The 24,221-nt window shown below is 53.1% G+C and overlaps 7 protein-coding genes across 7 annotated transcripts; 4 read left to right on the top strand and 3 right to left on the bottom strand.

Annotated features, from left to right (window-relative positions):
- Positions 1-465: 465 nt before the first annotated feature.
- A1O7_01951 (uncharacterized protein) lies at positions 466-3,234 on the top strand (the record flags this gene model as incomplete). Its single annotated transcript, XM_007755987.1, has 2 exons — positions 466-2,790; positions 2,839-3,234. The coding sequence occupies 2 exons, from the start codon at positions 466-468 to the stop codon at positions 3,232-3,234; spliced, it is 2,721 nt and encodes a 906-aa protein (XP_007754177.1).
- An 891-nt stretch (positions 3,235-4,125) lies between these two features.
- A1O7_01950 (peptidyl-prolyl cis-trans isomerase, mitochondrial) lies at positions 4,126-4,939 on the top strand (the record flags this gene model as incomplete). Its single annotated transcript, XM_007755986.1, has 4 exons — positions 4,126-4,222; positions 4,351-4,520; positions 4,581-4,687; positions 4,750-4,939. 4 exons carry the CDS (start codon positions 4,126-4,128, stop codon positions 4,937-4,939), a joined length of 564 nt encoding a protein of 187 aa, XP_007754176.1.
- Positions 4,940-5,847: 908 nt separating this feature from the next.
- Positions 5,848-10,870, bottom strand: A1O7_01949 (uncharacterized protein; the record flags this gene model as incomplete). The annotated part of the gene is made up of 7 exons (XM_007755985.1): positions 5,848-7,323; positions 7,393-7,626; positions 7,861-7,950; positions 8,052-8,986; positions 9,063-10,208; positions 10,272-10,470; positions 10,526-10,870. The coding sequence occupies 7 exons, from the start codon at positions 10,868-10,870 to the stop codon at positions 5,848-5,850; spliced, it is 4,425 nt and encodes a 1,474-aa protein (XP_007754175.1).
- Positions 10,871-11,502: 632 nt separating this feature from the next.
- A1O7_01948 (uncharacterized protein) lies at positions 11,503-15,225 on the bottom strand (the record flags this gene model as incomplete). Its single annotated transcript, XM_007755984.1, has 1 exon — positions 11,503-15,225. The coding sequence occupies one exon, from the start codon at positions 15,223-15,225 to the stop codon at positions 11,503-11,505; it is 3,723 nt and encodes a 1,240-aa protein (XP_007754174.1).
- A 912-nt stretch (positions 15,226-16,137) lies between these two features.
- On the bottom strand, positions 16,138-17,941 carry A1O7_01947 (uncharacterized protein; the record flags this gene model as incomplete). The annotated part of the gene is made up of 5 exons (XM_007755983.1): positions 16,138-17,466; positions 17,516-17,597; positions 17,644-17,723; positions 17,779-17,810; positions 17,860-17,941. The coding sequence occupies 5 exons, from the start codon at positions 17,939-17,941 to the stop codon at positions 16,138-16,140; spliced, it is 1,605 nt and encodes a 534-aa protein (XP_007754173.1).
- Positions 17,942-20,298: 2,357 nt separating this feature from the next.
- Positions 20,299-22,157, top strand: A1O7_01946 (uncharacterized protein; the record flags this gene model as incomplete). Its single annotated transcript, XM_007755982.1, has 5 exons — positions 20,299-20,502; positions 20,552-21,354; positions 21,408-21,599; positions 21,696-21,795; positions 21,882-22,157. 5 exons carry the CDS (start codon positions 20,299-20,301, stop codon positions 22,155-22,157), a joined length of 1,575 nt encoding a protein of 524 aa, XP_007754172.1.
- Positions 22,158-23,413: 1,256 nt separating this feature from the next.
- Positions 23,414-23,956, top strand: A1O7_01945 (uncharacterized protein; the record flags this gene model as incomplete). The annotated part of the gene is made up of 2 exons (XM_007755981.1): positions 23,414-23,662; positions 23,720-23,956. 2 exons carry the CDS (start codon positions 23,414-23,416, stop codon positions 23,954-23,956), a joined length of 486 nt encoding a protein of 161 aa, XP_007754171.1.
- Positions 23,957-24,221: the final 265 nt, after the last annotated feature.

Genomic DNA, 24,221 nt, shown 5'->3' with positions numbered 1-24,221 from the left:
CCGCAAACAATGGGCTCGCCCTCTTAACCACAAAGGCCGTCACCAATTGGCTGCAAGTCATCCGGCCAGTGATCCAGTGAGCCTGTCACGCCTGTGAGCCCACTGTCGAGCCTGCGCTTTTTGGAGACAGACTATTGCTGCACCACAGTCGCACTCTCCCGATTTCGATTCCGTGCCTACACACTGCCATTTACCTCCTCTCCATTGCCCAAGTCAACACCACGCTCGTTTACACCCATTGCCGTCTGCTGGACAGTCCGGGCTGACCTTCGGAGGATACAGCATCTCAGAGAGCGTCGAATCCAGCCACCCTCGTCCGCTCTTTGACCCGTTGCACCGCTACCGACCTTGTTACATTTCGTGCCTCACATACCTCTTTCCCACACAAGCGAAGAGACTGTAGCAAAGGCTACGCAGCTTCTCCTTTGTCCGAACCTTGACTGTCGCAGTCGATGCGTCTACAATATGCAGGCGGCCTTATCCTCCCTCCCTCGAGCACCTGAGTTGTCCCCTGTCTCAACCGCCAGCGAATGGTCTGGCGTCAACAATTACAATCAACTGTCGCGGAACGATGGTGGATACCAACCTCAACCTCTTAACGTGCCCGGGGATGAATTCGGTCCCGCGAGACCACCCGGCCCTTACGCGCGCCCTCCCAATGGCAGCGGCATGAACTTTACACCTCCCCAGCTCGATCCCATGGGACAACGGCGCCCTTCCGAGTCGGGGTCTAGGGGTTCTTCGCGCACTGCATCGATTGCCAATTCCCGCTCGAGTGATGGCACGTTATCGGACGAGCAAAGCAGAAAATACAGGCGGATGGAGGCGGAATTATTTCAACACTATACCGTCCTAAAAGGGTTTCTCAAGGGCGCTTCTCAGGCTCCTCCTCGTCCTAACAAGGCTCGGGATAAGCTCTTGCGATTGTCGCCTGTTCAATTCCATGAACTGAGTACCGATGTTTTTGACGAGTTGCAAAGAAGGCAGGCCTTGGCACCTCTCCCAGGTCGCCCGCCCCGTCAACAGAACGTGCCTCCTTTCTTACAACCACGACCAGACTTTCACGAGAAGCGGAATCAGGCCAGACAAAAGCTCTCCTCTCTGCAGACGCCCCGGTTCCGCGATCTGTCGACGGACGTCTTTTGCGAGTTGGAGCGCAGATTTCCACAATTCCAGCGGCCTGATGGCGGTAGGAGGGATAGTTCGCGCTCTCAATCTAGAGGTCCGGCTCCGCCATCAAGAGATGGTCCTCCACAACCAAACGGCTTCGGGCTCCCTTCCCGAGCCCAGACTTTTGGCGGCTCAGGCGCACAAGGCTACTCTCAAAGGCAAGAATCAGTGTCCAGTCTTCCGCCTATTGAGAATCCTCCTACGCTTGCGGACCTTGGAAGACCGATGCCCAAGCAGTTTCAGAGCAACACAATCACCCCCAACAAAAGTACGATGGTCGAGGACGAAGACGATTCCCAGGGAGATTCAAAATATGACAGGTCCAGCGATGCTTTTGCCCTCGAAAGCTCTTTTGCCAGCCCCAGGAGCGATAGAGATACGGCTGCCACATCGCAGAGTGGCGTAAGCACGAATTCCACGAAACCCAGCCTGCCAGCATTGACTGAGCTCCAGGACAAGGTCTCCAGACTGGAGTCCAACCTGGAACTCAAGGATGCGGAACTTAATCAACTGAAGATTAAGGGCGAAGAATGGGTCATAACAAAACAGGATCTAGAGAAGAAGTTGGAGGAAGCAGAAAACTTGAATAAGTCGCTCCAGGACGAGATCGAGAAGCTGAGAGCTGAGCAGCCACACTACAGTGGGGAGAACGTTCTCTGGAAGACGAAGTACCTCAAACTCGAACAGGATCATGGGGTTCTGGAGGAACAGCTGGCACAACAGCAACAGCTGACCAACGAAGTGAGCCGACAAGGTCAGGCATACCTAGAGGAAATGAGGACCTTGACGGAATCTGGTGGAGGCAATTTCGAAAAGGAGGAAAAGTTGCAAGCAGAAGTGCAGAAGCTGGAAGACGAAGTCAAGAACTGGAAAAGTCGGTATGTCAGAGCCAAGGCGCAAGTTAGGAACGTGCGCGCAAGCTCTCTGGGCCTTGACATTCCCCGTACCGACGCCAGTAAGCACGCCGTGGCTCTTCAAGACCGTGACGGACTGGTCAGGGACGTCAACGTCACGAAATTCCAGATGGCCATCGACGAGCTGCTCCAGATTGCGAGGTCCGATAACCCTGCCGCAGTGCTTGATCACATGAAAATAGTGGTAGTGGCAGTACGCGGAATTACATCTGACATCGAGTCAGGCTCATCGGCAGCAAAGGACGATGAGGCAAGCAAACGGAGGAGCAAGCTCAAGAGTAAGGTGTCGGCAACAGCAAACAATCTCATCACTGCGTCCAAGAATTTTGCTTCTGCAAGTGGACTGTCGCCTGTCAGTCTTCTGGACGCAGCGGCCTCGCATTTGACGGCCGCTGTAGTTGATTTGCTTCACTCCGTGAAGATACGCCCTACACCTGCTGGGGAATTGGGACATGACGATGAGCCCAACTTGGAGTCTCTGCAGAGCAATGGATATTTCAATATTGCCGAGACCTTGAGAAGGCGGAGCGAAATTGAGAGCATCTACAGTGCTCTCAGCACGCCGTCCGCCAGCAGAAATGCACCCAACCGAAGCGGTTCAAATTCACACCTGCGCCATGATTCCAACCTTGTCGCCGGTGCCGGCTTAGGAATTAAAGGAGGCTATGCAAGCAGCCAGGAGGAGGCCGACCTCGAGGATCTCAAGGTGGGTCCAGCGCGAAGGTGCAGGAGACTTGACGCTAACAATGCGCAGATGTATCTCGAAGATCGAACTGATGGGCTCGTCAAGTCTATCACTTCCTTGGTCGATTCTGTTCGGAACAACGATGCCATGCCCACCATTCAACTGCACATGACCACCATCTCCAGCACGATTGAGGACATTATCAATTCCGTGGACAGAACGGGCAATGAGCCCTCCTCATACCAAACGACACTGAGGGAGAAGTCAGGGCCTATTGTGACAATCCTGCAAAACTGCCGGGAGCAGATGTCGCAGGTCAGCAAAGAATTGACGCCTGAAAAGGAGAATTTGCAGCAGCTACCTCCTCTTGCGTTCCGAATTGCACGAGAGACCAAGGAGTTGGTGTCGAGGGTGATGGCCATTGAAGCTGGCCCGGGAAGAGGCGCCGACGATGATTTCAGTTGAACCATCATACCGACCCAATACGATAGAGATTCAACGGCCTATTAGCTACAGAGCCGCATTCGAGCGGCATATACTGTACGAACGTATCGATATAATTGATCGTAAGCACCTCATGAATGTCGGACGTGGCTACGTGTTGCTTCAGTGTTCGGCCAGTCAACCCCTTTCCATCCTTAGCACGACATTTGATTGGCCGGGGACCTGCCATACTTCCAGTTTGCTGGGCCAACTGTCCCTTTCTCATCAGCTCTCCTCAGTCTGATCTCTAACTGGACTTGTATTTCCGACCTTTCCCATTGTACATTTACTTGTGTATTAGTACTCCGACATTCCTAAGGTGGACATCGGGTTGCCGGCTGTGCGGATTGGAAAGTGATCTGGTCATCATTGCAGCTTGTGTCTAGCATCATTGGACAGCTTCGAAATCAAATTCTAGGTATCAACTCAGCGACTGTACGGAGTATTGGGCTTTTATCTTGGATAGAAACAGTCAGTAAGTCTACTATCCTCACAGTTCTGGGCATTATCAGACAGGAGACACCTACGACATTGATGCCCTGCTGGGTGAATCGGGCTGATGAAATCTTTTCAGCTATCTTCACCGACACATCACGTGCAGCTCAATCCAACGGACCGCCACTCCACCACCCAAGACCCTTGCCTGCGCCTTCACTGCATCCCACCTTGCAGCCGGTACCAACTGGAATTCACTTGCAGATCGTCCACCCCTCATTACTCCGTGAAATGTCTGCCCCTCCTGCCTGTGCGCTGAGGTCTTTTCTCAGATTTCAATCCACCCCGCCCTCGATCTTTCTTTCAAGTCGTCCTCATCCAAAACTCACCCACCGTCTCTCATTCCCAACACGACAATTCTCTTCATCGTCCGCAGCCATGGGTATGACTGCTTGGTTTGAGGTCGAGTGGTCCGACGCGGCCCTTGACAAGCAACGAGCTGATGCCGAACGCGCTGGTCAAGCTCCACCTCCTCGTATGTTACTTCTCCCTACACCGTGCTCTTCACAATTAGCACTTCTGATCCGTCCTCTCCTCATCATCGGCGTTCCTGTCACCCCTCCGGCTCATGGCTCCGCGGCTAATGCTTGCTCTCATCTACAGCTCACCGCGGCCGCATCAACTTCAATCTCTACGATGATGTAGTCCCCAAAACTGCCGAAAACTTCCGTGCTCTCTGCACCGGTGAGAAGGGCTTCGGCTACAAGGGCTCGTCTTTCCACCGCATCATCCCTCAATTCATGTTGCAAGGTGGTGACTTCACCCGTGGTAATGTCCGTCAACACTCAACGCAAAAGAGCTTGGTCCAGAGCACACGCTGACAGATCCACTAGGGCACTGGTGGCAAGTCAATCTATGGCGAAAAGTTCGCAGACGAGAACTTCAAGAGAGCTCACACCAAACCTGGTATCCTGTCCATGGCCAACGCTGGACCCAATACGTGAGTTTGAGACATTACGGTCTGCAAACTGTGCTTTGTTGATACTGACCTCCATCCTCTAGCAACGGCTCCCAATTCTTCATCACCACCGTCGTCACCTCTTGGCTGGATGGCAAGCACGTTGTCTTTGGCGAGGTCGCTGATACTCAGAGCCTGGACATCGTCAAGAAACTCGAGGCAACTGGTTCTGGCTCCGGCCAAGTCAAGCACAAGGTCAAGCCAACCATCGTCGACTGCGGAGCTTCCAAATAGACACGAGCGACGATGAGACTTCGCACCAGCGGTTCGTCAAATACAAAAGTGCACAGTCAACCATCATAGACTGCTGGCCGGAAGGAGGCAACATGTTTCAGAGAGTACGGATCATGCACACAATCACAGACATGAACAGATGCATTCACAAGAGCGGAAGCGTGCTTTGCTGGTGCGAGCCACGACCATCAAAAGTCAAGTAGCAAGCAAATGAAAAGTTGATCATCTCCACCTGGGCTCTTCTCTCTATCTTTTATCTGGATGACCGAACCTTTGGGCCCGCCTCGGGTACGCCTGCATTCGCTTCTTCTGCACATCCACACACAAATTGAACCACAACTATATACATTTGTCTTGAACCCCGACGCATTGCTCATACGCGCCGGCAACGCTGTTTTTGCTGCAACTATCATTTTAGATGTTGAACCAAGGCTTAGAGACAGTCTTTCCCCAAATATGCGGCCTTTCGCCAGAAAATGCACGCGTACATCCACGGTTGTCTGAGAAGGCTGGGCTGCATATTGATCCGTATATGCTCCAGACTCTTAAAGTCGACCGATGATCAAGTTCGCATCTCCACACAAATCCTTGTCTCTCGCTGTGCCGGCAATTTGATAGATTGGACTGGCGCAGAGACCGGCAGAAGTTCTTTTGCTCTGCAGAAGACAAAGGCTGGTCTTCTGGGGGATGCTAGGCCAAAGTTCGAAGCAGATGAGTTTTTGTCGTGAAAGAATCCACATTGTTCTACGGTTTTGCTCCTCGTTTGCTTTCCTACCTTGTAAACTGGTCCGGCCCAATGCACTGGAATGGTTCACTGGGTTGCGATGTGTAGCTTCCCGCGTAAAGCCCTTGTTTAACATTTGATAGGCACAGGAGTTCCCAAACCAAACATCTTGAGGCCAGCTGTATCATTCCTCCTTCAACCAGAACCGCTCCCAAGCCTGTTTCCACTTGACGGTTTTCAACTCCTCCAACCAATCCCTGAACTTCACACTTGTGGTCTCCTCGCCATTCTGACCTTGGATGTTCATCACGCCATCCTTGATGCCTTTCCAGCCTGGGATTGGCGTGATATAGCTGTGGTTCGTCCCACAATATACGGTGCCGACCTTTTCCCTACATGCCGTGTCTCCTCCTTGTTGATTGTATCCTTGCCGCTTGTGGTAGCAGTCTTCGCACAGAAATACGTTCCAGCATATTGTGCAAAAGTACATTGGGCGCCCTTTCCACGCGCGCCACATCTGGGCCGGCATGCACTCTCCGCTGCACTCGACCCAGGCGCCGGCAAGGTCGCCTTCGTCGGTTGGGAGCGGATAGTCGTCATTGTCATGGTCGTCATGGTCGCTACCGTCATTAACACTATCGTCCTCACTTTCGTCGGGGTCTTCTTCTTCCTCGTCGTCTGCTTCTGACTCCTCGCCGTTCTCTTTGACCGATGGGTCCAGCTTGGAAAATTGAGCTGAAAACAGAATCTGTGCCTCCTTCTCGAGTCCCTCTAGGCTGGAAATGACGGCGGCAAGCTCGTTAAGATTTCGAAAGTCATTCCATCCCACATTGTCGGTCAGAGCGTCATAGCAGACGTTGAAAGAGTGCTCCATGATATCTTGGAACTCTCGAGCCGTGGCCATCTTACGTGACATTCGCGCGATTGTGAGGGGATGGTGTGTTAGCTCGGATTTGAGGGATGTAACCGACTGTGCGAGCGGTCTCTTGGTGAGGCTCTGGATCTCGGCGTACAGTTGAGCTTTGACCGATGGGTCGGAAGTTGTGCGATACTGCTCATAAATCAGTTCGGACATGAAGAGGACGGCGCAAACTAGTGTGTAGGCTGGATCCTCGTTGGTAAGGGCGAAACGATATCCGTCCGAACTCGTGTCCAGGGTTTCGTTGATCAAGGCTTTTGCTGCCTCGATATCTAATCCTACTTCCCAGTGTGTGATTGCGAGATGGTAGCGAATCGGAGCAGCCGCAGCCACGGTGTCGAGCAACTTGAGTACCTCGTCGTACGCTTGGTACAGGTACTCTTGTTGCCCTGCTCGGGTGGCGGCTCTTCGGAGCTCGTCGTGGTCGTCATTTCCAACCCGGTCGAGATCCCAAGTCATCCAAGCAAGACGCTCCATGGGCTTCCAGTTCTTCACAAGCTCCACGAGCATGGCGTCGTCCTTCTTCGACAAACACGCGTTGAACGCAGACTTGAGGTTGAAGCCTGGTAATGGCTCTTCCGGATCCGCCAGGCGAGCTTCTTCGTACGACGCAATTGCCTCGTCCTTCTTACCGACCGCAACTTCGGCTTTCGCGCGAGTGACAAGCCCAGCACGAAGGAGCTTTGGCTGTAACGATGGAGGATTGGCAAAAGCCTTGCGTATGGTCTCGTAAGCAATTGGCTTTTACTTCTTATGGAGGTAGATTGTGGCTAGCAGATCGAGTATCCGGAAGCGCAGAACGGGATCCACGCACATTTCCAATGCGCGAAGGCCATAGGTAAGTGCTGAGGCATGGTCGTCGGATTCCTCAAGTACCATGGCCACGACAAGGTAAGCGTTGGCGTCCTTTGGGATGTCATCGAAGCAGTTGAAGACAGCGAGAATCTGCTTGGTTGTATAGTCGGGCTGCTCCTCGTCAGCGTTTTTGTCGTCGTGGCTGTCCGTTTCGGAGTTGCCTGTCTGGCTGGCATCGACGGTGCGCTTCTTCAAAGTATAAATTCCAGTCAGTAAATTCGAGTTACAAATGATCCAGCTCACGCGGTTAGAAGCTCCGTCGATCAGGCGGGTTTGATGGGAAGATGCAAGCGTATAGCAGAAGCCATTCCGGCTTAGAAAATATGATGGATTCACTTGTATGGCTTCAAATGGTGGTGGTGTTCAATCTCGGGCACATGAGATACAAAATGATGTTGTAGAGCATATCTAGCCGACGCGCACACTTTCCAGGTGCGGTTGAAGAGCGTGACCATTGAGAAAGACAGGATTGACCATATCGGTGTGTTGTAGGATGGCCATAATCGAAGACCACTTCGCCAAGATCGGAAGGGCCACGTGTGATATCAAAGTCGAAGTCGGATCGTCTCATGAAACACCATGCTCACTGCAATATGAGGAAATTTTATACGTACCATGGCGATGGCGCTGTGCGCGAAAGCGAACGAGAGGAGGGCGGCCTTTGCATCCTTGGCCTGGAACCAGTTCGCAACATGTCCTCTCGCGAGAGGATCGAATGCAACACGAACATCTGCGGCCACACTAGCCGCCCATTTCGAGGTGCTCGAGCTCACTTTACCAGGGAGTGCGACCGCCATTTTCGCCGCATAAGCCATGTTGAACATCAGGACACCACTTGCGAAACCTTCGTTGATCTCTTCGTAGTCCACGCCGAGAGCCTCCAAGGTCGTAGCAGCATGGGACTCATTGCTCATCAGGTTTCCTAATGCGTTCAAGGCTCGGATCCTGTCATGCTCCGTGTGATCTTTCAATGATACCCAGCTAAGATGGACCATCGCGTTTATAGCGGCATACTGACGGAGGGCTGCATGAGCGTTGGGCATCCGGCCACAAAGGATGTCGGAGCAGACGATGAATATCTCGCAATGCCCGTCCTTGCCAAGGGTTCTTAGCCCCGTCTCTCCGCCACGGAAGAAACCTGCCATGGAGCGTTCCTGGAACTTCAAGGGCAAGTCTCCGTCGTTGAACGGAGCGTCCGACTTGTTCTGGGTTTGGAGGCTTAGTTTGATATCTTCAGCTGCACTGCCGGTCATACGTTCTTCGAGGTCTCCCAGTCGAAGGAATCTTGCCAGCTGTCTGCCTTGGAGTTCTCGCTCCAGGTCGAACGAGGTTTCAGATGTGATTTCCAGAATGGACAGGCACTCGGCTAGGGTCAACGGACGGTACGAATAAGCCAACCAGCACAACAGAGTCTTCATGGCGTGGAGTTCATCCGCTGGAGTATGGTGTTGCAGGTCGGCGACCATGTTAAGGTAAAGCCCTCCAAGCCTTCTGGCATATGCTCTTCCAGTGCTTTGAGAACAAGAGGTTCTCTGCCGAAGATGCTGAACTGGCGGAGTAGATGTTCGGCGTACAGCATCCCTCCGACTGTCAGTGCAAGCTCCTTGTAGCCCGAAAACGCTTACCATCAGCCTTGTCCTCCAGCGTGCTCGAGATCCTCTGCTTCATGTACTTGCTGAACTTGCGAAGCCCACTATCGTTGTTCAGATGCTGCCAAATCAGGGCCTTGAGATCAGGGAGCTGCTTTTCCTTGGTCACCTCAATGAAATGGGCACCAGCCTTGCTAAGGAGGTCTTTTAGCATTTCCCTGCTGGTGCAAACGAACATAACGTTCAGGTTAGCCGTGTATTTCATCAATGTGAAGAGATCGGTTAAATTCTGCTGCTCCATCTCCGGAAGCTCGTCCAAGCCGTCCCATACGACACAAAGACGAGCTTTCATGGGTGGAGTGAAGCAGGGTTGAACCAGCTTGCTCCAGACATCTTTCCAATTCCAGCGATCTATTTCGAGATCATCTCGCTGTAGCTCGACACAGATCTTCTCGCAGAGTACAGCATTCTGTTCTGCGATTTGCATGACGGTCCAGTTGACTGCTTTGTACACCTCGTTGAGGTCTTTAGTTGACTCCCGGAAGTAGAAATGGGCAACGCAGGTATTCGTCGTGGTGTCTTTTTCTGCGACGTTAACAAGCTGGTCGTGGATATTCACCGCAAGATGACTCTTGCCCGAACCAGCTGACCCTAGCAATGCGATCATCCGCGGACTGTCCTTGCCTTGCTCCCGGGTGAGCCAGCTCTGCCACAGCGGCTCTTCGAAGATCCAAGTGCACGTATCAGCAATGAAGGATTCCTTGATATTGTGGTATTCGTGGGCTGGGTTTAGCGAATCCTCGAAGAAGCTGCGGACCTGATTCGATGTGGGCGGCTGCTTGTTCTGGCCAGACGCCTTAGTCGCAACTCGCTGTTTGGGCGTATCCTCTCGTCGTCGCTCTTCAAACTTGACCAGAAGCTTCTGGATATTTTGAAGGTCGCAAAGAACGGAATCCTGACTCCGCATCACGTCCTCAAGCATCCGAGTCTGGTCTTCCATCATCTTGGTCTGCATGTCCTGGTTTTGCTGGAGGTCCGAGTTCATGCGCCGCAATTCTTCGGTGTTGCCGAGGATGGCGTACTCGGTAGCAGACTGGAGGCGAGAAAGAGATGTGTCCATCTTCTTTCGGGCGCCTCCCAACTCCCCATCCTCGCCGCGTACCATGTTCAAGATCCATTTCTCTGCGCGGAGGTGACAAGTCAGACACTAACACAAATTGTTCGCTGGGACATCAGGACGCTGACTGAATCGACCCAGCTCAATGTACTTGGTGGCAAAGCCGCACATCTCCAGCACCGAAGTGAACACATCCATCAGGCAGTTGCGGTAGGCGGGATACCTTGGTAACCGTGATTCAAGAATCGTGATCCGTTGGAGAAACGTATTTATGTCTTCAAAGAATGCCGTGACCACGTCGTAGTCTGCAGAGACTTGCTTGCATGCCTGTCATCGATGTCAGGAAGAAAGGTTGCTGAGATGGAACATGGCAAGCACAAACACTGAGCATATATGTAAGAGCTGTTCCGATCGCCGCTGCCGGCGGGAACGCTGGAGTGGCAGCAGCAATCAACTGTTCCGCACCTTTCTGGATGTAGGCCAGATTTGCCATGAAGAGGCTGCGAAGCTTGTCGACCTTCTTCTGATTGTGCCGGAACTGGTGGAAGTTTTCCATCTCAATGGTGCCGAATTGAACCATGGCGTCGACGCTGGCAAACTTGGGTAGCAGATCCTCCCCAACAATGCCCTTGTATTTCCGGAGAGCGTCATTCCACAAATCGGCGACATCTCTGCTGTCGTTCGCCAGCTCCTTCTTGATTGCCAGCAAGTCGGGCTCAGCAACCATGATGATGAGCGGGAAGATAGAGCTGAAGAAGGTTGCGACCGTCGGTGGACGGGCCGGCACGATCCCGCCTATATACTCACGGAAGTGGTCGACTTGATGGATACTAAGGGGTTTCGAAGGGGAAGTACCTGCCCAAAGCAGCTGTAGAAATGACCATACGCGCTGGGGGCCGTAGCTATGGCTGGCCAATAGACGAGAGAGACCATTGTCTCAATTCGATCTCCATCCTGGCAGACTTAGGATGCCTAATCAACAGAGAAACAAATGCTGCATAGGGAGCGACTGACGCAGACGCCACCAAGGCGGCTCATTGGAGGGGCTCTTCGGGTTCGTATAAGCATGGCCAGTGGCAAGATGCTCTGCAGGTCGAAAGGGCAGAAAACGTGGCCACATCACGAGGCTACTAGGCGAGAAGGTAGCGAGTCATCTAGCTTCATAAGGTATACTGTATCGGCGACTTCATCTCAGTCGATGATCGTATCTTCCGCCTGCTTTTTCCCTGGCTCGCGCTCAGCGTCTGCCAATCCCAAATTGCGTTCGCGTCCCCCCTAGCCCTCGGTTTCCTTGCCTCTGTCAATTATCCTGCGACTTGGGTCCACTTCCTGGGGAGAAGAATCCTCGGGGCTCTTCACCTAGAAGATATCGTCGCAGACATTCCAATCTTTCTCAGCCCTCTTTGTCCAGTACAATCCATTAGTTTCCCAATAGCTTTCTCCCGTGGTGGGCTCGACTTTCTTCTCGAACCACTTGGGCTTCCACTCTTCGCCTGCTGCTTCTCGCTTCCTGCGCGCCGCCCGCTGCTTCTCCTCCACGCGGTTCTTCTCTGTCGCAGCGAAGTCATACGCACCATCCTCCATGGCGCGCTGGTCTGGACGTAGTCGCGTGTCGGTTGGGGGAAGGTGAGAACGCAGTGTGTCGTTGACATCGTTCAACGTCACAACGAAGGGCGTCAGGTTGAATGGGATGCCCTGCGGACGTTGGTGTGCTTCCCAGACTAAGAAGGCCTGTTGTTTATCTTGGCTTCCCTTTCCAGAGCTATGCACTCTGCCTTCTCCCACGGCTTCATCCTCGAATCCCTCCGTGACACGGGCGTAAATCTTGTCATTCCATCGACCGCCAATGCTCCATTTCGTGACTCCATCCACGCCCATCACTTTGCCAAACACTTGGTAGGCCGAACTAGCCTTCCAACCTCGCTGTTTAAACTCGAGCACGCAAACTTCACCGCTAGTCCAATTCTTGATCTCCATCGTGCCATAGTTGTCGACGGTAGGGTTGCCAGTGATAATGCCGACCACAGAACTCGTGACTTTCTTCCAGGTATACAGTTCCGGAGGGCCGCCATTGGAGGGGCGTAATCGTAAGAACCAGGTGCCCAAAGGATTTATATCAAACGACTTGCCGTAAAATTTGGATTTCACGGCTGATTCACCCCAGTAGTCCCAGCGCGCAGACTCGGCATAGGCGGCCCCAATCGGCGGATGATGGCTTACTTGTTCAATGAAGAATCGATATCCTTTGTCTGGACGAACATATTCGTATGTCTCGCCCAACAGAGGATTGAAAGGTTTCGCAACACGACCGATCGTGCTGGCATATTCCGACGCGGCGAATGCAGCAACGTAGACCAAACGCTCGGTGGCGTCGGGACGATCTGCCGCAATGTCAAGGAGATCCGCATATTCCATGTCTTCCGCCACGCGTTGTAAGAGCGAGGTCGGCTCGTTGAATGACACCGGCAAAGTCATCTTGGTCATGTCTTTGCCTATCATAGACTTGAGAATGCCCCAAAGTGAAATCTTGGGCCTATTATCGGCGTCCATCTTCAATTTCTTCCGGATACCCTCTCCATAGCCTGCATATGACGGCTCGATTTCCATTTGCTTCAGAGCTCGTTCATCGCCAAACGGTTCCTTTTGCTGCTCCTCACTTGTCGGTATCTGGACGGGTGGCGGGCTGAGAAGTGGCGGCTCGACAACCTCGACCTTGCCTTCGTCGATGGCGTCGAAAAACTCTTCATCATCCCCAGACTCTGAATCCGAGAGATCGGTGTACTGCGCAATGATGGATTTTCTCCTATTGCCATCTCTGGTGACGGACTTCCGCCGTGATCTTGCTTGATTACTGGCTTCTGGTCGAAAATGCACTTGATCATCGACTGCTTCTGCGAACTGGATACGTTCTGGCGACTCTGGCTGAAGCATGGAGCCCGAACGACTGGCAGGTACTGATTGGCCCTCGAGGACTTCCTTCAAGGCACGTTTTGTCCGCTTGCGCTTGTCCTCTGATTCAGCAATCGATTTCTTCAGGTCTTCGTGTTCATAAGCGATCTTTGCCATACTTTCCTCCCACATTCGCCGAGCATCTGCATCTCTATCAAGGCGATATTGCCAATATGCGTCCCGGTCCCGAGCAATCTTCAACAGATCTGCCACCAGCCCGTTCAAGCTGTTCACTGCTGTTTGATAGGTGAGAAGCGCCTGAGTTACATCTGGGTCAGACAGAGGCGTGGTAGGTTCAGAGGACTGACGAGCGGTCAAAGCATCAGAGACCCGTGCGATGAGGTCAAGCTGTAGCTTGGCGGATTGCGCGGTGATATTGAATGCATCTTTACTTCCGGGGTGGTGGACCTCGCCGCTACTAGCGTCGTCGCCATCCCCGTCTTCTTCAGCCGGTATATCTGTTACAGCAGTAGTCGGAACTCTCTGAAGCTCGTCGCCATGAAGGCTCGCGTCATAAGAGTCGTAAGCTGATCCGCCATCGGCATCGGAGCGAAAGCTGATCTTGGATGACGCGCCTCCCACACCGAGTGATTGTGCAGATTGTTTCGGTTTGCTGCTCGTTGCGCTGAGTTGATCCGAGGGCTCGCCTCTGACATGGCGGAGGCTCTCCAGGTCAAGTGTACGCCGTTTCTCATCCTCCTTTGCCTCGTCTTTGGTGAACTGAATGGCATTATTGAGGGCCCAAAACCAGCGCTTGGCTTCCACGACATGATTGGCCTTCAAATGGTACTTGACCGACGACTTCCCATGAATCTCGAACCTGGTCTTGTCCTGTGGGTCCATATGAAGCTTCGCGATTCGCATGTTGATGGCACCCCGACAGGCGGAACCCGCGTCATCTTGGTGCTTGTAGTAGCTGAGGACGCCTTCTTCGAGAACGAACCAACGCAACTTATACCCGCTCGTGTAGTTGGTCCACTTTTTAAGATAACCTTTCATTTCTCGAGCGTCTTTACTCGTGTCACCGGGACCTGCCCCAACTCTGGACTGAGAGGGGTTGTTTCCGAGAATGGCCTTCTCCTGGATTCCACGCTGTGCTGCAGCAGCCGCCGGGGACTTCTTCAGGATGGCCTTCGTTCTATCATCTTGTGTCACATGTTGTGGAAGTCTTCCTTTGCGATCCCTGCGGAATGGGTCTGCGCCATGCAGCAGTAAAAGCTGTGCCAGCTGGATGTCTTTCTTGCGTGCAGCCTCATGGAGGAGTGTGCCTCCACTTTGAACAGTAGCCGGCTCTGTAGGTAGCTCGAGGGCATTAACATCGAGAGTTCCTTCCACCCGGGGTTCGACCAGGATGGCTTCGAACTTTTTGTAGTCGTTGTGCGCCAAAGCTGCGTGTATCTCCTTGATCTTCTCTTCGAGGAATAACGAACGCGCCAGTTGCAGCTGTTGGAAGATTTCTGGTGTTCGAGCTAGATCAATGGGCAGCTTTCCCTGCCTGTTGGAGATGGCATCATTGACATCAGGCACCTCAAGCAGGTCTCGTACAATCGGCGTTCGACCAAGCTGTGCAGCCAGATGCAGAGCCGTGTTTCCTTCTTTGTCCTGCGCATTTACATCCAGGCCTTGCCCTTCTCTTAGCACCTGTTCCACCACTGACGGTTCGGCGCATTGTATAGCCAGATGAAGTATCGTGGTGCCGGGGATGGGGTAAGGGTTGGTAGATGAGGGTATGGACTCTTTGATCGCCTTGGCGATGGCCGCAGGGTCCTTCCCGCGAAGCACCTCGAACACGCGAAAGGTGCGAACGGAATCTTCGATGGACGCGGACTGATCAGCAGAAATGCCCGACGGGACTGCCTGTACTGGATGTGATGTGTTCGAGTCCCGGGAAAATTCACTCGAGTCCATGGCCACCTGTGAAGTTCTGGTGACACTGGGCGACAATGGACTCAATCTAGGACCGTCGACTGGAGTCAAGGGTGAGTTGGCGGAGAAAGGCCCAGTGGTGGAGGTAGTTGTAGTAACCGGCGACTGATCAGTATCTGAACCGCTCTCTTTTGGGAGGTTGTCGCTACGGAGGAGGTTGAGCACTCTGGCGCTTTTGGAGCGCTTGTGAGGAGGTCTTTCGGTCATGTTAGCATTGACGAAGGAGAGTTTGGGATAGATGAAGAGCGGGAGAGCAGGGTAATAAAGATGATGGAGTGAAGAACGCGCAGCCACTTACATTACCAAATGGGTGGGCGAAGGCGAACTGCTAGATTGCTTTCTGCGACTCTGGGGGGACGATAGCATCTTCACCCCACCATTCATCCCTCGCGATGATTGGTGACAAGAGGCCACGAGCAATCGATTGCAACAGGGGCGATCGACCAAGCTGTGCCGCCAATGCACAATGACGGAGGGACAACGGTCTGGAGAACTCAAGCTCCAAAAAAACTTCGAGTAATGTTGCCCAAAGCGGACAACCTGGCCTGAATGTACGGAGTAGACCCGTATCTGAGGCACTTAGGGTCCCACCAGTCCAGGGAGGATGTTCTAAGAATACCAGCAGATAGTAGGTAATGAGGAAATGCAAGGTTGAGTCTGGGGCAGTACGCTCCTTATACACGATATTGTGGGCAAGAGTGGCAGCCCTGAGGTTGCCTATTACGCAAATGTCAAGGCCACGTTCTGCGTCTTCAAACAGCGGCAGGACCAGCGCAACCGATGCAGATGTTGTGAGCCTTGTGAGGAAAACAATTCCCTTGTGTCGCAAACTAGACGACTAACACACGCTTGAAACCCGGCAATCTTGCTGGCGGATCTGGCTCGCATTGCCTGCCTTTAGATCTCATGGACCTTGCAAATAGATGGCATCCTATTCGAGGCCACCATTGAGGCATGTCAGGGGCCGCTCCCACTGTCGCGAGAGCGCAATAGCGGAGCTGACCTCCGAAAACTCAGAAAAATCTACGCAACAGAGGGCTCTGAGGGGCCACGGACATTTTTTGCGTCCCCAGCACAAGCGACATCGACTTCGTTGCCATCAGCACCAATATCACCAATTCATCCAAGCAAGTCATCCAGCCCATTTCCCAGTGGCTTTCCCTGACTCGATGCAGCTGTGGGTGTTGGTGCTGTTGCTCTCGGTCGTGGAGTCGAGGTCGCCGTTGAGGCGGCTCCCCAAATGCCAGCCTGACTCTTCGCTTTGGCCATGCTCGCGAGATCTGGTCCCTTCTGCGAAGAAGCTGTACTCTTGACCCCGGCCTTGTTACTGGCAGTGCTCCACAGGCTGCCAAAAGCATCGCCGGAAGTGCTCGAAGCCGGTTTCGAGGCCGGTTTACCCAATGCCGCCATTGAGGGTGAAGACGTATAAGAAGGTGTCGCGCCACCGCTCAGCGAAGTTGAAGCGGTAGCCGAGAAGGTGGTTTGAGCACCGGACGAAGCAGGTACGGAGGTGAAATAGTTGGGACCCGTCGGCCTGTAGGCGGCAGGTTGAGCTGGCTGGGAAAGCTTCTGCACAGGTGGCGGAGAGAAGGTCGATGTCGATGGTGAAATTATCGAGGAAGAGGCCGATGGAGCAGGAGAGGCGGTCGTGAAGATGTTGCTGAGACCTGCCGCCTGGCCAGGGGCGACAGGTTTTGGAGCAGCAAACTGTGTTGCCGATGTCGTAGTGGAAGTGGTTGGTGGTGGCACTAGACTTGCCAGGGTGTTGGCTGTCGGCTGAGCTGCGGGACTCGTCGCAGACTGAAAGTCGTCGAAGTCGTCGTCGTCGTTCGTAGCACTGCTAAGATTTGCCAGCCCGGTCGATGTAGCGGCGGGGGTGGTTGAAGGTTCGTCAATCAGATCAAAAAGATCTTGCTCCGGCTCTTTTGGTTTAGGGGGATCTCGCTTGGCCGTTGTTGGTGCTGCTGGCCGTGTGGTTGTATTTGCTCTGCTGGGCCTCGTGGGTTCGACATCCTCACCCTCATCATACTCCTCAAATTGGTCACCGCGCCGCTGTGTGCCAGAGTAATCGGTTTCTCTGCCGCCAAAGCCACCCCCATCTCCATAGACTTCGCCCTGATAACCCCCGAAACCACCAGTCTCGCTACCGAAGCCACCATATCGGCTACCGCTGGAGAAACCACCACTCATGCCCATCCCCCCCTCGACACCACCGTATTTGTTTTTGTTGGTGCGTGCCTTCTTCCTTTCTGCACGAATAGTATCAACATCGCTCAATAGCTTGACCAACTCAGCAGATCTATTCCGCACGTTGATTCCCTGATCCTTGCCATTCTGATCGATGTAGTGGAATTGTCGAAGCATCCGAAGGAGGGAGAGGTGTGATCGCGCATCGTCGATAACTCGCTCTGAGCCGTTCTTGCAGAGGAACTCGAGCAGTTGCAGAGCCTGTTGTGTATGAGCCGAAGAGATTCAGCACATGACAGGATAGTCGCACCTTGTAAATCTGTCTCCATTCCTCCGCGGTTTTGTCTGTAAATCGTTTGTAGATCATGGGCATAATCTCGTTGAGTTGTTGGCTGGCACAGTCAGACAGGCAATGTGCTGGCAAGAACGGAGACCGACTAGTTATGTGTGCCTTGGGCAATCTCCTGCATGAGGGTTGCCGACGCTCCCCATGGATCGCCGTTCGTGGCTTCTCGCACCTGCTCGCATGATGAGGAAATGGTGGTTTGAAGTATTCAAGGGGTACGGACGTACCTTGGCCTCCATCTCGGTCAGATTCATCACGGCTTCATATAAATGTCAGCGTCACATACAACGCGTGATGCATACACATACCATTCTGGACCTTTCGGACCCCGGCCTTGATGTCGTAGAGGGTCAGGTTGCTGACCTGGCTTTTCAGGCTTTCGAAATCCATCTTGATGGAAACTTCGTGGGCTGAGACGGGGCGGAATCGGATGGCAAGATCACGGACGAGGTATCGAGTAAGCCTCTGTCGCAACGGTGTGACCGTGAAGCCACCGCGAATAAGGGATAATTTCTACCTAGTACGGAGTATGTCGAGATCGTTTCTCCTGCGCCGCGTTGCAGGTCAAGGTGGCTTGGCCAATCAAGTTCAGCCTTGTCAGCTTCAAATCAGGGTCCCGAACGCCGCCTTAGCCTCGTTCACTTCCACTACGCACCGAGGCACGCACCACGTACTTCTCCTACTATGACAGAATCAACTGGCTCCTCAACACCCATGGAAAATGGCCAGCGATGCAGTAACACAGGTCCGTCCTCCTTCATGAGCGCTTTGCTCTCACCCCTGACGACGAGAGGTTCACTCATTCTGCTATTTCTCTGGAAAGGGGGGGATTATTGTCGCCAGCAACGCTAAGTCGTTATTTACTCTCTACCGTATCGAATGAATTCTTTGAGACTGCGCGTCAGTTGTGACATTATGAGTCCTTGGCTGCTACTCGCTTTGGAGCGCACCGAGACCCCAATGCCGGAGACGTCTCCGACGCTTGTGAGGGAAAGGCCATATCTTGTGACATAACAGCTCGGCGTAGCTGAACCCCAGGTCTAAGACACCCACTGGCATTCTCCTGGCCAGCAGAAGTCCTAACTAATCGCAACGAATCTCTCACGCTCATGGACCATTCTGAGGCTTGAGGATGAGCCCCACTCTCACTGAGGGCGCGATTCGTGGTGGCATATTGACGGACAAAGCAAGTGAAAATCCACCGAACATCTGGAACAATCAATCCTGAAGATCATGGACCTGCTAGGCATTGTGTACCCAAGCCAGGCACGTCTTAGAGCAGGGGACCGGTTCGAATGTGCTCGCCAGGGACAACCGATCAATGCCCTCACACGATGAGGTCAAATTGACACGTCTGCATGAGTACGTCAATCTTCCCCCCAGCTTGTTCAACCTCACGTTTTGCGCAGAGACACTATCACTTTGAGAAACCAGACATGTTGGCTGGACAGCAGCACTTCGCATACACAAGCCTGCATATGCGACACGGCATGAGTCGACTTCCACGTCCTCGGCACTCTCCTGGCGTGGTAAGCAAGTCAGAGAACGTGGCCAGTCAGTGAGCGGAGTTCGCCAATTGTAGCTGGGGCCGCTTCTGCCAGCCTGCCGCTCCTCTTCTCGATGGATCATAGCCCAGCAATACACACATGCCACGGCAAAAGCGGTGGCAGGAGACACCTTAGCAAGAAGGTCTACTTTTCCACCCACGAAAGCACAGAGCGTGAAAGCACCATACAAACAAACCGTTCCAATTGCCACGTGGGCATCGCTTGTGCTACGCAAAGTCCAGCTGCATGGTTACAGGGAGGGATCATTTGGCAACTCCTTTAGCGACTCGCAACAGCATCGCACTCAAGCGACCTGTCGCCTCCTTGATTGGCCGTGAAAGAATGCAATGATCCAGAGAGGACTAGCACCGTTGACGCTATCGACAGCTGATAACAAGTACGCTCTCACCAGCTTCAGGCTAAATTGAGGCTTTGACATTCACGCTTGGCTTCCCGATGCCTCCACAGCTCAAAATACTAGGCAATGGTATTTCAGTGGCCGCTAGGGCTTACCTGCCGAAGGATGACCGCCCGTTTCCGTGTGGGGACGGATTTTGTGGAGGTTGGCTTTCTGGTGAACCATGCCGCGTTTTCCCCGGATCCCCAGTTTGAGTTTGGAGAAGCACCAGCTTCGGCTGCAAATGCTTCTCTTTATCCAAGTCTTTGATACAGTCAAAAGTACCGATCCATTGACGGCTGCAGACGGCGAATGCAACTACCCGGTCTTCTTACGGAAGCCATCTTTTCTTGGAAGCATATTATTCAACCAGTGCCAGTCGCTTACCTTTTACCCAGACTTTGCCGGACTTCAATAGCTGCCAACGCCACGAGTTCGACTGTTCTTCCATCGGGCCATCTCCGTGCATCTCCGTGCGGAAGTCATCTGCACTGCCGGACCGTCTTCACATCAAAGGCTACGAGCATCTGAGCATCGCTTCAAACCCTTACAAGCATGAGGGACAAGTGCTTTAGGCTAAATATTTTGCACAAGCGTCTGCGACCACGCAGGGGGGAAATACTCCCATGGAGTTGGTGGGGACACGCCAGACTCGGTAGTTGAGAATGCGGAGAGTCGGTCTGTTCAAGGGTTCGGACGTTCCAACTGTACAAAAGGAAAGCCGTTCTTCTCCCGAGCACAGATTCTGCCTTCAGGTCCAGGTAGTATCGCGATCACGCAAACCAGTCTCCTAGAGGAGCAGGATGGCACCACAAGAGAACCATATTCACGTCGGGACGAAGCGAGGAGACACCACCATAAACGTCCAAAAGCTGCTAGACAAGCCATGGTACAAGTACAAACACCTAAGAAGATTATATGGATGGCTCTGTGTGGTTCTCATTGTGCAGGCCACGAACGGACTTGACGGCTCGATCATGAATGGAATGCAGACCTTGACATATTGGGTGAGTTCTCCAGGGAAAGTTTAGCTCCACGATGCTGACGACCGACAAGCAATCCTACTTTCATCATCCGACAGGTGCTCAGCTCGGCATCTTCAATGGCACTCAGGGACTCGGCGGCGTCATATCACAGTTCTTCTTGTGGTGGCTTGTCGAGAAGGTCGGCCGCAGGCTGATTATTATATCCGGGGCGGTCATCATCATTATCGGCGTGTTCCTGCAGTCCTTCGCTCAGGGGATAGCTATGTTTGCAGTTTCCCGTTGTATTATCGGCCTGGGACTGAGCTTCGAGTATACGGCTGCCCCAATGCTTGTCTCTGAGCTGGCACACCCTACCCATCGAGCCCAGCTATCGACACTGCTCAACACTTTGTACTACTTCGGCGCCACCCTGGCAGCTTGGATCACGCTCGGAACGCTCTCAATCAAAAGCGACTGGAGCTGGCGCAGCGTGTCCCTGATCCAGATGTTCCCATCCCTGATCTCGGTTTCGCTTACATGGTTCGTCCCAGAATCTCCGAGGTGGCTGTGCTCCAAAGGCCGAAATGAAGAAGCATTCAAGACCCTCGTCGACTGGCACTGCGGCGGCAACGAAGCCGATCCCCTTGCGACCTTCGAGTACAACGAGATCGTCCATACCCTCGCGTACGAGAAGGAGCACGGTAGCAGAAGTTGGCTTGACCTTGTCCGTACCCCTGGTAATCGCCATCGCACGTGGATTGTGGTTACTTGCTCCATCCTCAGCCAAGCTACTGGTCAGACTATCATCGGGTACTACCTGGTGTTGATTTTGAGTGGCATAGGCATCACCAATCCACGACATCAATCAATCATCAATGGATGTCTTACGATGTGGTGAGTGCCAACCGTCCCCACGGCCTTGCACGAGTGACCACTAACAGTCGCAGGAACATGGGATGGGCCTTCTGGGGTGCCTACGTGATCGACAAGTTTGGTCGCCGGCCGATGCTCTTGACATCCCTCAGCGGCATGCTCTTTTGCGGTTTCTTGCCATGGACAATCTGCAGTGCGTTGTACGTTTCCGAGGGAGTCAAGAATGCCGGCCCCGCTGTGATTGCGTTCATCTTCATCTTCAACGCGTGAGTCATCCTTGTCCCTGCCCCACCATTCCAATGTGGAAAGGGTTATCGTGATACTTCTGTCAACAAGGGCCACGAGCTAACCAATTATCCCAGATTTTACGCCACAACATGGAACGGAATCTTGACGGGATATACTGTCGAAGTCATGAGCTACGACATCCGACCGAAACTCATCTGCACGCAGAACTTGCTCGTGCAAGCGACTATCACAGGCTTTAACTACCTGGCAAGTCCCTGCCCTTGCAAAAATATTCTTCAGTTCCTAACATTTCTCGCTAGAACCCCGTCGCCCTCAAGAATATCGGCTGGAAATACTACCTGATCATCAACATTATCATCATCATCGCCATCGTGGTCGTATACTTCACATATCCGGAAACCAGCAAAATCACACTCGAAGAAGTGTCGGTCATATTCGACGGCGAGCATGCTGTCAAGAACGATATCCTGCAGAAGATGGAGACCAATCCTGGCGAGGAGGATGCCGCGGGCGCGGATGACAAAAAGGGAACAGTGGAGATCATTGAGAGAGAGCACGTTGAAGAAGTCAAGTAGCGTGTGGTGGAGCGCACGCTCGCCGCACTGCCGGGTTAGGCCATCACAGGCGACTGATCCCTGAAACACCATAAACCCACCACCCTGCACCAGCGGAGAAGTCTGGAACCCGGGGTCCTTTTCCTCGATAGGCTGCCCTAGCCCGGGAAGGGCTCATGGATGCCATTCGGTGTTGCGTTTCAAGGACCACGCGTCCCTGTGGGAGAACGCCCGGGCGGACCGCTAAATTGTTCCTTGTATGGTATACTCCGTAGACATGTGTCGATGATAATAGCCTGATTCTCGGAACGAACCAACCAGATATCCCATAGATTCAGGGACCGGGGGATGACCGGAAAAGGCGCCGGATCAAGCAGGAGTAGAGAGAGATGCCTGCCAGTGCATATCACGACTACAGTAAGCCAAGAACGTGTCGGCATATGTCTTCAACTGGTCATGCATCGCTTAAATGGACGAGGGGACTGAGCTGAGGGTTTCTACCAACAGCAATCAATAACCTCTACTAAACAATCAAGCTCGCACCCAGCCATTGCGGTTTCCTATTTGGACATGCCAGCTAATATGGAAGACGTGACTTTGTCGTGACTGTGTGTTGAGAGCTTCTGCAAGCATCGCAAACTGTGTGCATGGACAGAGGCAACAGCACCTGTACAGGAACGTCGTGTACCAAACTCAAATTCACGAATATATAAATCGTTGTGCAAAGTCCTATCCAGTCTCCTCGTCTTCAATGACCAAGCCCCTCTTTCACTTACGAGACTGTCGTGATGGAGACTCTCTGTGCGTACCAATCCAGCGCATTAGCGACGCAATACTTCCCGAATAACAATCTTCCTGCCCTAAGCTCAGTGAAGACACGACCATTTTCAAGACAAGGAGAGCTGATGAACATCAAGGGGATGAAAGAACCGAGCGATGAGCATGTGACTCCATTGCTCAACACAAGCTCACAGGCTGTGAAGACAAGGCCTGATCACGAGTATTTGCGCTGCCTCCTGACAAAGGGTGTTGGGTCCAGTGACCGCGACTCCAGATGAATTGAATGCGTGAAGGACTGCAAGGTCAGCAGCAACTGCCTTGTCAGATCTGCTGAAGATCTCAGAAATATTTCATTATGAAGCCACCCGCAATCGGACAAGATGAGAAACCGACACATTCCAGTCTTGGATCTCAGCCGGTCACGCCTCAAGCGCGACCTCCAGTGGACCGCGAAATTCGTTGAACTGCTCTCTCCCATCATACTGAGTTCAACCAAGATGTCTTCGAACCCAGCGAGGTATTCGCAGCTCCGTCGCGATGCTGAGCATGGGGCCCGCGAGGAATTGCAACAGCTCATCCCCCAGCGATACATCGACGATGTACCCGAGTGCGAGCCGAAGGACAACCCCATGACCAAGATGGTGAAGGCGGGCGTTGCATATATCAAAGACATTGTATGCGTCAGTAACGCCAATACCAATGCCACCAACCAGGCATCGAGCGTCTTCACTCCAAGCAGAACTGAGGTATGTCTGCCCTCCCTTATCGGAATCGAGATGTGTCTGACTGACTCTCGACTCAAGGCGTATACACAGGCATCCCCGTTCGCGCCCATTGTGCCCACAACACCGCCAAGGCTCAAGAATAACGAGGAGTATCAGCGTCTGAAGCAGGCGATGGAGAGGGTCAAGCAACATATCCAGGGGCAGGGACATGATGGCGAAGAGCTGTCAGACGAAGTGAAGCAGATGATGGATAAGGCGACGGACACCCTAGTCGACATCATCGATAACTGGGAAGGTAGGGGGAAACAGCCGTAGGAGCAGACATCCGCGTCAAGCTGGCATCACGGGATCTGGACGTTGTCGTCACATTGTCGCAAGGATATCAAGGATATAGCGCCGAGAGTCACACCCTTTCTGAGGTTTGAGCGGAAATAACCTTGGAGGTGCCTGCTTGTGACCACATCGACGTATTGCTTTGATCGACGGAGGCATCCAATGCCAGAGGCATCCAATGCCAGAGGCATCCAATGCCAGAGGCATCCAATGCCAGAGGCATCCAATGCCAGAGGCATCCAATGCC

Source organism: Cladophialophora yegresii, assembly GCF_000585515.1.
Source record: "Cladophialophora yegresii CBS 114405 chromosome Unknown aczIN-supercont1.2, whole genome shotgun sequence".
Taxonomy (NCBI): Eukaryota; Fungi; Ascomycota; class Eurotiomycetes; order Chaetothyriales; family Herpotrichiellaceae; genus Cladophialophora; species Cladophialophora yegresii.
Note: the sequence above shows the minus strand (reverse complement) of the source record. Positions and strands in the feature narration are given on the sequence as shown.